Source organism: Protobothrops mucrosquamatus, unplaced genomic scaffold (assembly GCF_001527695.2).
Source record: "Protobothrops mucrosquamatus isolate PMUCROS unplaced genomic scaffold, P.Mucros_1.0 scaffold790, whole genome shotgun sequence".
Lineage (NCBI taxonomy): Eukaryota > Metazoa > Chordata > Lepidosauria > Squamata > Viperidae > Protobothrops > Protobothrops mucrosquamatus.
Window position 1 is genome coordinate 47,168 of NW_015387057.1, and position 10,774 is coordinate 57,941.

The following is a 10,774-nucleotide window of genomic DNA, read 5'->3' on the forward strand; positions in this document are numbered from 1 at the left end:
AGGCATAGGCAAACTTAATCATTCTTAGTTTTCATTGCTAGAGCAAGCTTCTCAATTCAGATAGCATCTGAATTAATGCATTTTGCTTAATGGGTCCTCTTTGATTTTGGCTAAATGAAATGTGGGAAACAGCTATATGGAAGTATATAAACCATGCTTTATAGAGTAGCATGTTGCATGAATCAGAGTTTATTTTCTAACCTGTAATTAAAATAATAGTTAAATGTGTTGTCAGGGGTAGACTGACACGTCTCTGCTCCTCAGTTCTTAGATTTAAGGTTTCTTCTTTTCACGCTTATGGGTTTTGTAGAGCACTGTGTTTGGCTATTCTGGGAAACTGGACCTCTTAGTAAGCATTACTCAGGGCATTTAGATCTCCAGTTTTTCTGATATTGCTGGAATTGGGTATGCCTAGTTCAGGGGTAGGCAACCTTGGCTCTTTTATGACTCGTGGACTTCAACTCCCAGAATTCCTGAGCCAGCATGGCTCAGCTTGGAAACCTCTCCCTTTCCCCTCAGCATGGCTGGCTCAGGAATTCTGGGAGTTGAAGTCCACGAGTCATAAAAGAGCCAAGGTTGCCTACCCCTGGCCTAGTTTAATGAAAAGAAGGACAAGAGGTGACACGATAGCAGCGTTTAATATCTCAAGGATGGCTACAAAGAAGAGGGAGCCAAACTATTCTCCAAAGCGCCTGAAGGCAGGACAAGAAGCAACGGGTGGAAACTAATCAAGGAGAGAAGCAACCTAGAACTAAGGAGAAACTTCCTGACAGTTAGAACAATTAACCAATGGAACAACCTGCCTCCAGAAGCTGTGAATGCTCCAACACTGGAAGTTTTTAAGAAGAGACTGGACAGCCATTTGTCTGAAATGGTGCAGGGTTTCTACCTGAGCAGGGGGTTGGACTCGATGACCTCCAAGGTCCCTTCCAACTTTATTATTATTATTATTATTATTATTATTATTATTATTATTATTATTATTATTATTATTATTATTATTATTATTATTATTATTATTATTATTATTATTATTATTATTATTAAGATTGGATGTAAACAACGCCTGCTCATGTTTTTTTTGCTTTTGTTTTTGTTTTAAAACGTTCAGGTAGCAGCCAATGCTCACATCCCCCCGGATTACCTCCTCAAAATCTGTGAGCGAATTGGACCTCTGTTGGATAAGGAGATCCCTCAAAGCGTACTCGGAGTGCAGACTTTACTAGGAGTGGGACGGCAGTCTTTACTAAGGGCAGCCAAAGGTGAGACACTGTTCTTTTATTTCTATTCCCCCTTGCAGAGGCGAGGAAGGCGACCCAGAGCCAACATCCACGTACAAGAGAACCAACCCCAGACCAACAGTTGAAGCGTTTGTTGTTGTTGTTGTTTTTAACTACACCCCTCTTAGTTAATAGCAGCGTAACTAAAACGAGTCAATTAAAAACCTTAAAAGCTTTGTTTAAAGGGGCTTTTGGAAACACGGATTTTCCTGCCAGGATTTTGTGCCATGTCTTGTTGTTGAAACAGTAACTAAAAAACCCTTTGCTGCAAACTGCTTGGCAGAGAAGGAAGGGATGGGAAGGAGCAGAAAGGGGATACCGACGTTGATAGTTTTGAGCAGGAAAATAATAATAATAACTGGAACCGCAGAGGCCTCAGGTCAGGCTTTTGATCCGCTCTGACTCCCGTTTGCACAGAATGCAGGCACACAGCCTGGAAGGGGTCCGCGTTTGCAGCGCTGCATCGGGGCAGACCTCCCGAAGTCCCCATAAACTCCTGGAAGCCACCAAACGTGGGTAAGGAATCATTTTGTTATGCACTAATGTTATATGTATCCCAATGTTTATGAGCTGTGGTGGCTCAGCGATTAGAATGCAGCACTGCGGGCTACTTTGGCTGCCTGCAGTTTGGCGGTTCGATTCTCACCGGTTTAAGGTTGACTCAGCCTTCCATCCTTCTGAGGTCGGTAAAATGAGGACCCAGATTGTTGGGGGCAAGAGGCTGACTCTGTAAACTGCTTAAAGAGGGCTGGGAAACCCTGTGAAGCAGTAAAGAAGCCTAAGTGCTATTGCTTGGGAAGGGAGGGAGGGAGGGAGGGACGGAAGGAAGGAAGGAAGGAAGGAAGGAAGGAAGGAAGGAAAATGAGAAGAAGGAAGAAAGCCTTGGTGGCTCAGTGGTTAGAATGCAATATTGCAGGCTGACTCTGCCCACTGACAGGAGTTCAATCCTGATCAGGCTCAAGGTTGACTCAGCCTTCCATCCTTCCGAGGTGGGTAAAATGAGGACCCAGATTGTTGGGGGCAAGAGGCTGACTCTGTAAACTGCTTAGAGAGGGCTGGGAAGCCCCGTGAAGCAGTAAAGAAGTCTAAGTCAGTGGTTCTCAACCTTTTTAATGCCGCGACCCCCAACCGGTCGTAAGTCGAGGACTAAACCGGTCGTAAGTCGAGGACTACCCAACCGGTCATAAGTCGAGGACTTTCCCTGCCCGGGAGCGCCATGCATGTGTGGTTCCGCCCCCTGCGCCGGCCAAGGCGTAGCTGGCAAGCGGCAGAGATGGAGCAGGCCGACCACCAGCTGGCCCAGCTCAAGGGAGGTAAGGCACCCGCCGGAAAAGGGGAAAAAAATGGCGGACAGCCTTGCTTGGCGACCCCCGTGAAATGGTCGATCGACCCCAAATGGGGTCGCGACCCATAGGTTGAGAACCACTGGTCTAAGTGCTATTGCTATTTATCTGTATCCTGCCTTTATTGTTTTTACAAATAACTCAAGGCAGCGAACCTATCCAGTGTAGCCTCCTCCATCTATTTTCCACACAACAACATCCCTGTGAGGTGGGTTGGATTGAGAGAGAGAGAGGGACTGGCCCAAAGTCACCCAGCTGGCTTTCGTGGCTAAGGCGGGACTTGTACTCAAAACCTCTGGTTTTCTAGCTTGGTACCTTAACCACAGTTAAGCAACCGTTCCGTGGGTCAGTTTGGAAATGGTGGCCTACTGTTGCAAAGCTAAAATAGAAGAGATTTCTTTTTCTCTACTCCCATAATAACAAAAGCATGGCTGCTATTTTAAGCTAAAAGGATCCATCATAATTTTAGGAATGCAACCAGGAACAGAATGACTAAATTAGGACAGTGCTTCATTGTAACTTCAGCTAGATACCCAAACTCAAGCTCAAATAATTTGCCGATCGTTGAGCGAATAAACATTACTGTGACTGTTTGAGAAACAAACACAGAGAAGGTCCACATTAGGCATGTTTTCCTGTCTGGATAACTCCCTAAATTGGTGGTGTGTCATTGGGCTGTCCCATTCTAAATTGGCCTTTCATCATTTGTTAAAGCAGTGGCAAAAGTTTGAGATAGTTCCACTTTGGAAATCGCCAAAGATAATTATATATATTTTTTCCTATGTCACCTTTTTCCCAAAATATTCATAGAGCAGATACTTAACTCAGTGCTAATTCTTACCCATGATAATACTGTCTTTTACTGGTGGACAGGAATAGATCATTAAAATGAGGCCGATTAAAAAAAAGTATAATCAGAAGGATAACAGCATTTTTTTCCTCCTTTTGGCAGTGAACCTAATAGGAGCCAGACAGTTGACTGGATATGGGCGTTTCAGCCATTTGTTCCCAACGTCTTTTTATCAACACATCAAGATGCACAAGAGAATTCTGGGTCATTTATCATCTGTGTATTGTATAGCATTTGATCGTACCGGGAGACGAATTTTCACTGTGAGTGGAATGGAACTGAAATATTCCATAACGTTGAATAATTTTGCTATGCTCTCTTTTTTTTTTAATAGCTTCTTGTATTGTGGGTTTTATATTGAATTGGTAAAATACGTTTTCTGAAACTGGGTGGTATTATTGTATCATTATTATTGGCTTCAGAAAGCAACTTCCATGAAAATGTTTCAACTGCTGAATCCTACAAATAAACGTTATTTATTTGTTAGTTACTGTTGCCAAAATTGAGAAACTCTACCATATAGAGCAGGGGTAGTCAACCTTGGCTCTTTTATGACTCGTGGACTTCAATTCCCAGAATTCCCAGCTTAGCTGGCTCAGGAATTCTGGGAGTTGAAGTCCACGAGTCATAAAAGAGCCAAGATTGACTACCCCTGATATAGAGTCTTAGGGGAAAGAGTGGTATTTTTCTGCATGCTAGACTTTGGGGTTTGAAATGATCTGAAATGGTATAGGGTTTCCTGCTTGAGCAGGGGGTTGGACTAGAAACCCCCTGTCCGTGGACCGGTACCGGGCCACAGCATGCCAGCAACCGGACTGCACAAACAAACAAATATTAATAATAATAATAATAATAGTAATAGTAATAGTAATAGTAATAATAAACTTGGAAGGGACCTTGGAGGTCATCTAGTCCAACCCCCTGCTCAGGCAGGAAACCCTATACCATTTCGGGCAAATGGCTGTCCAGTATCTTCTTAAAAACTTCCAGTGTTGGAGAATTCACCGCTTCTGGAGGCAGGTTGTTCCACTGGTTAATTGTTCTCACTGTCAGGAAGTTTCTCCTTAGTTCTAAGTTGCTTCTCTCCTTGATCAGTTTCCACCCATTGCTTCTTGTCCTGCCTCCAGGCGCTTTGGAAAATAGCTTGACTCCCTCTTCTTTATGGCAGCCCCTGAGATACTGGAACACTGCTATCATGTCCCCCCTCGTCCTTCTCTTCATTAAACTAGACATACCCAATTCCAGCAGCCATTCCTTATATGCTTTAGCCCCATCCACGGAAGCCCCATCCGCGGAATGCAGGCAGCACACAAAACCACACCTCCTCCGGTCCGTGGAAAAACCTCTCTCCACGGAACCGATCCCTGGTGCCCGAAATGTTGGGGGCCCCTGGACTGGAAGACCTCCAAGATCCCTTCCAACTCTTTTTTTTTTTTGGTTGTTGTTGTTTTTTGTATGAAACATTAGGGTTCAGATGATTGCTTGGTGAAAATTTGGGCTGCAGATAACGGACGCTTGCTTTCAACCCTCCGAGGACATTCGGCTGAAATTTCTGACATGGCTGTCAGTTATGAGAACACCCTCCTTGCGGCAGGCAGTTGTGACAAGGTAGTCAGAGTCTGGTGTCTTCGAACTTGTGCGCCAGTGGCGGTGCTGTTGGGCCACTCGGCTTCCATTACTTCCATACAGGTAAGGGAAGACAGGGTTTCCTCTGCTTTTGCCGTGCCTTTACTTTTTGCTAAACAGCGAGAAGTAAAACGTTTTGCTAAACAGCGAGAATTAAAACTGCATTTCCTTGCTATATCTGGGCTAGTAATTTCCAAACAATGTTTGACTTCGTCAGATCACTTGCTCTTTGAATATTCTTGTCTGATCTGTCAGTTTTCTTAATAGAAAGTGAATACGGCCCATATCGAAATCGTGTGCACAGTAATTTTTTTGTGTAGCAGAGGGTGGCTGTTAACATTTTTATAGAAGTACTAGCTGTGCCCGGCCACGCGTTGCTGTGGCTCAGTCTGGTTAAATGGAAAAGAAAGAAAAGAGAAAGCGCACGTTTGTAATATGTTTAATTTCACAATGCTTGTGGGTATGCTTTTATGTCCAACAGATGGCGCTGTTTTTCAAAAAAAGCATGTTTTTACCTGTCACAGGTGTGACATCTATATAATAGTAGGTATATAAAAACACACGCGTATTCGAATGCACCGTTGTGTCAAAATTTCAAAGCAATCGGTGAAGAACTTTCGGAGATTAAAGATTTTGAACAAACGAACGTTTACATTTTTATTTATATACCGGTAGATAGATATGAAAAAAAGTATTTTGCCTGTTTATTGGAACTTTCGCTCTTTTGATTTTTAGTTTTCCCCTGCAAGAAAAGGAACAACTCGATACCTCACTTCTACTGGTGCTGATGGAACAATTTGTTTCTGGCAATGGCATGTAAACACAATGAAATTCAAGTACGTCGTTTTATTCAATTTATTCTGTTAGCCTTTACGATTGAGCAGCAATGCTGTATAAATTTCAGGAGGGATAGTAGCATTTATTAGAATCCCTAGAAATGATGCAGAACAGAGATACAAAGAAGAAACAACTGTACATTATAATTCAGTGTAGCATCAGTTGAGGATGAAGACGGACAAACAATCTGAATTCTCCTGGATCTTTCTGATAATAACTCATATAAGCCTTTCGGCTGAATTTACTGGCTAAGGCATATAGGTGTTAAAATCCCAGATGTCTGAAGGATGCAGGATTTTTCTGGGATAAATTGGAAGAATATGGAAATGGAGAACATTGTTTGAGGAAATGAAAAGATCCCAGTTTATCTCTTTATGTACTTTTGGATTGGAATTGATGTCTGCCTTTACAAGGAACCAGTTCAGTTGGCTGGCATTAAAAACCATTTGTTTGTTTGAGTTTTTGGTTTCACGCAGTGTTTCTCAATCCAGGCTTAGTCTCTCTGCACTATCTAATATAAATTAATTGAAATGTTGTCTGATAACTTCAGGGATCGGCCGGTGAAATTTACAGAGAGATCCAGACCTGGCGTTCAAATATCTTGTTCATCTTTTAGTTCTGGTACGTATAAATAGAAATCACATAGGAATTTGCAACTTTATGTCAGAAATAATTATTTTTTTTTAAAAAAAGAAAATAAAGCGTTGTACAGATTTTTTTTCATTGGAATACACAGGAAAGCTTTCTAACTGTTTCCATTCTTCACTGACCAAAATATCCAGCAAGCATTTTGCTACTAGGACAGTGATGGCGAACCTTTTAGAGACTGAGTGCCCAAAAACTGGCCCTGCCCCCGCCCCGCCTGCCCGCAGGGCCACTCGCCGCCTCCAAGGCCCGCTGCAGATCGCCCAGCAGCGCCATGGCCATGCCCTCTGCCCGCACCCCGCAGCATCAACTGTGCACGATGGGGCATGAGGGCAGAGTCTTGTCTACTCTGGCTGCCATGTTCTTGGCTGCGCTGCTCCGCGTGGGCCACGCTCGGGGACGACTCTCCTTCAGGGGGGATGCTGGTGAGGAGGGGGTCACGGGGGAGGGAAGGCTGGGGCAATGGCACGTGTGTCCACAGAGAGGGCTCCGAGTGCCGCCTATTGCACCCGTGCCATAGGTTCGCCACCACTGTACTAGGAAATGAGTTTACTTTTGTTCAGAGACAATAATTTATACATGCGTGTAAAGCAGTTAGTTATTGAAATATCCCTTCATGGCATAGGTGGCGGGGTCCAGGAGGGGAGGGCCTTCTCTGCTGTTGCTCCTGCTTTCTGGAAATAATAGTAGTAGTAGTAGTAGTAGTAGTAGTAGTAGTAGTAGTAGTAGTAGTAGTAGTAGTAGTAAAGTAGGAAGGGACCTTGGAGGTCATCATCTAGTCCACCCCCCTGCTCAGGCAGGAAACCCTATACCATTTCGGACAAATGGCTGTCCAGTCTCTTCTTAAAAACTTCCAGTGTTGGAGCTTTCACCGCTTCTAGAGGCAGGTTGTTCCACTGGTTAATTGTTCTAACTGTCAGGAAGTTTCTCCTTAGTTCTAGATTGCTTCTCTCCTTGATTAGTTTCCACCCGTTGCTTCTTGTCCTGCCTTCAGGCGCCTTGGAAAATAGCTTGACTCCCTCTTCTTTGGGGCAGCCCCTGAGATACTGGAACACTGCTATCATGTCCCCCCTCGTCCTTCTTTCTCTTCATTAAACTGGACGTACCCAATTCCAGCAGCCTTTCCTTATATGCTTTAGCCTCCAGTCATCTTTGTTGCTCTTCTCTGTACTCTTTCTAGAGTCTCAGCATCTTTTTTACATCGCGGTGACCAAAACTGGATGCAGTATTCCAGGTGTGGCCTTACCAAGGCATTGTAAAGTGGTATTAACACTTCACGTGATCTTGATTCTATCCCTCTGTTAATGCAGCCTAGCACTGTGTTGGCCTTTTTGGCAGCTGCAGCACACTGCTGGCTCATATTTAGGTGATCGTCCACTAGTACTCCGAGGTCCCTCTCACAGTTACTACTATTGAGCAAGGTACTCCCTATACTATACTTCTTGCCTTCTGATGTGAGGTTGGCCTCAACCCTCCCATCTTTTCATAAAGGCCTAAAGACGTGGGGCCCCAGTGCGAAAACAGCACAGTGGAGGTTGTTGATTGACATATCCCACCTCTCCTCCATTCCACCCTCGCCCTCCCCATGTGTCTTTGGTTTCAATGTCTGATTTTAACTCTTTATGTTTTAACCATATATGTAACTGTAAGTTGCCCAGAGTTACCCTGTGTTAAGATAGGTGGGGGAGCAATACATTTTATAAATAAATAAAATAAATAAATATTCTGATTCTTAGTCCTGCACTAACTGCTCTGTGGTTAAAAAATTTTACTATGTAAGTTTTGTACATTTATAAATGGAAATTGTAGCTTGAGGTAAAACAAACAAGCATCGGATTTATATTCAGCTTTGGAACAAAACCGGTTTTGCTAACAGTTTACTTTATATGCAAAACTATCTTAGAAGGATCTTCATCCTTGAATGCTTCTCTTGAAAGCTAAGGGAGACAATTGCTATAATATGTTCTCTTGTTATTTCCCTTTTTAAAACAAATTAATGAAGTATGCAGGTGGCTTTCTTTAGCTCCATGGTAGCATCATTCTAAACACGAGGCTGGTTGGTTGCATTTCAGACCCCAGTTTTCTCAAATTGTAATAAAAGATGCAGTAATTTTAGGGAAAGGTTTTAGAGCCATGTACAGAAGGCTTAAAATTCATCCAATGCGTCGCTCCTTTGAAAAATGTATTGTGGAATCTGGCATGACTGTGTGAACTGTTCCAGGGATTGAAATATTAAAGATAATTCTCAATTTCTTTTTCTCCCAATGTTTTTTTTTTAAGGTGGCATGTTTATTGCAACAGGAAGCACAGACCACGTGATCCGAATATATTATTCAGGCTCTGAATCTCCTGAAAAAATAGCAGAGCTAGAATCTCACATGGTAAGTGTTAAACAAGAGAAACTTGGATCTAGTCATTAAATTTGAAGAGAAAATTTTGGGGTTCTGTGTGAAAGGTACACCCCTACCCACAAGTCTAGAGAAGAACTCTTGGCTAGCCTACATTTTTTTTCCCCGATGGAAGAGGCAATTTCACTGGTTCTTTTGGAAATCTTATAGGAAACTGTTTCCAGTAAATAGATAGTATTTGCTTACCAATGCTTGTGTAATATTTCTTCAAAGAACTAGAATCTTCATTGGTAATTAAAGAAAGATATGGCATGGTCAGCCATTGCAATAGTTGTATAGTGTACACCAGGACACTGTTGATTCAGCAAAGAAGAAAATACAAGTATAATTGCACAGAGATGCAATGTCTTGTAATTTGACAGTGCATAGCAACTTTTTGTGATCTGACAACCTTCCGATACCTGGAATTCAGATCCTGGAGTTTCCAGCAGTATAAACACTGGGGATTCTGGGAGCTGAAATCCACACATTTGGAAGTTTCGGGAAGGTTCATAATTGTTATCTGAAAGATGGTTGATGGTCCATGTGCCATAACGTCTGGGAGTAATAATTTCATCAGATGGCTGGTGATACTGAAGATCACAAGGCTGACCATACATATACATACATAGATACATACATACATACATACATACATACATACATACATACATACATGTAAAAGCTGTCTGGGGCTGCACGATCACCAGTTTTTACTGCTAGAACGTTCCACCTGCAAACCAAAAATCAACGCTGAGTAATCATGATCAAAGAGTACCTGTGCTAAAATGTAGTGGGCTGGATTCTCATGAGGTTAGGGGGGGTATGTTCTAAAGCAGGGCTTTTCAACCAGTGGTACGGGTACCACCTGTGGTACATTGACACCTGGCAGGTGGTACGCGACCATCCTAGAAAAGTGGTAGCGGGGGAGGGGAATGAGCTGAACCGGTGGCAGCACCGCACAAGCCTGAGCAAGAGATGGCTGGAGCTGCAGGGCTGTCAGGGCTCAGCGGAAGCGCCAGGATCAGTGCCGCTTTCCAGCTGGAGCTCGGTGCTGATCCTAGCACTTTTGCCAAGCCCAGAAGAAGCACCAATCAGCTGGAAAGCAGCACTGATCCTGGGGCTTCTGCTGAGCCCAGAAGAAGCGCCGATCAGCTGGAATGTTGCAGCCTCTCCAGGGTCTTGTGATTTACATTCAGATGCTTGGCAACTGATTCATATTTATGACGGTCACAGTGTCCCAGAGTCATGTGAAGTGACCAAAACCTGGTGCAACCACCCAGCAGACGGGGGGAATAAAAACCAAACACCCCCCCACCCCACCCCTGCTGCCAATCCTCAACAGAAATGCTCACAACAATGGAAACCTTGGACAGGAGGAAGAGCGTGGCCGGGCGGGCAGGCAGGCGTCTTGCTCGGCTGTGGCTTGGGGGGCACTTTTTTCAGTGCCATTGTAACTTCGAACAGTCACTAAATGAACTGTTGTAAGTTGAGGACTACCTGTACTTTTATCACTTTTTTTCCTTTTTTTTTTTTTTTGGTCATCAAGTTTTTGACACCTTGCTAGGCGACTGGTGGTACTCGGATGTTGCCATATCCTAAAAGTGGTACAATGGGTGAAAAGGTTGAAAAGCCCTGTTCTAAAGCAAGAGGCAACTCGGTTTAGACAGTTTATATGAAAGAAGAGGGAGAAAACAGCTTCTTTCTAATAGTTCTCTGCTTGATGTAGATAGTCGCCTGCTTCAGTTTGGCAAGATTCTGTCTGTAGGTGTGGAACAATAAAGAAACTTGCTTGGAAGATTGGTC

General features: G+C 43.5%; 1 protein-coding gene across 1 annotated transcript in view; it reads left to right on the forward strand.

Moving 5' to 3' along the window:
• Positions 1–1,738: 1,738 nt before the first annotated feature.
• BRWD3 (bromodomain and WD repeat domain containing 3) overlaps positions 1,739–10,774 on the forward strand; it is a 43,592-nt gene continuing 34,556 nt past the window's right edge. The window contains exons 1-6 of the mRNA XM_015818786.1: positions 1,739–1,796; positions 3,576–3,736; positions 4,941–5,162; positions 5,835–5,935; positions 6,487–6,557; positions 8,862–8,962. Of these exons, the coding sequence (XP_015674272.1) occupies positions 3,659–3,736; positions 4,941–5,162; positions 5,835–5,935; positions 6,487–6,557; positions 8,862–8,962 (573 nt within the window). The 5' untranslated portion in view covers positions 1,739–1,796; positions 3,576–3,658. The remainder of the gene's footprint in view (positions 1,797–3,575; positions 3,737–4,940; positions 5,163–5,834; positions 5,936–6,486; positions 6,558–8,861; positions 8,963–10,774) is intronic.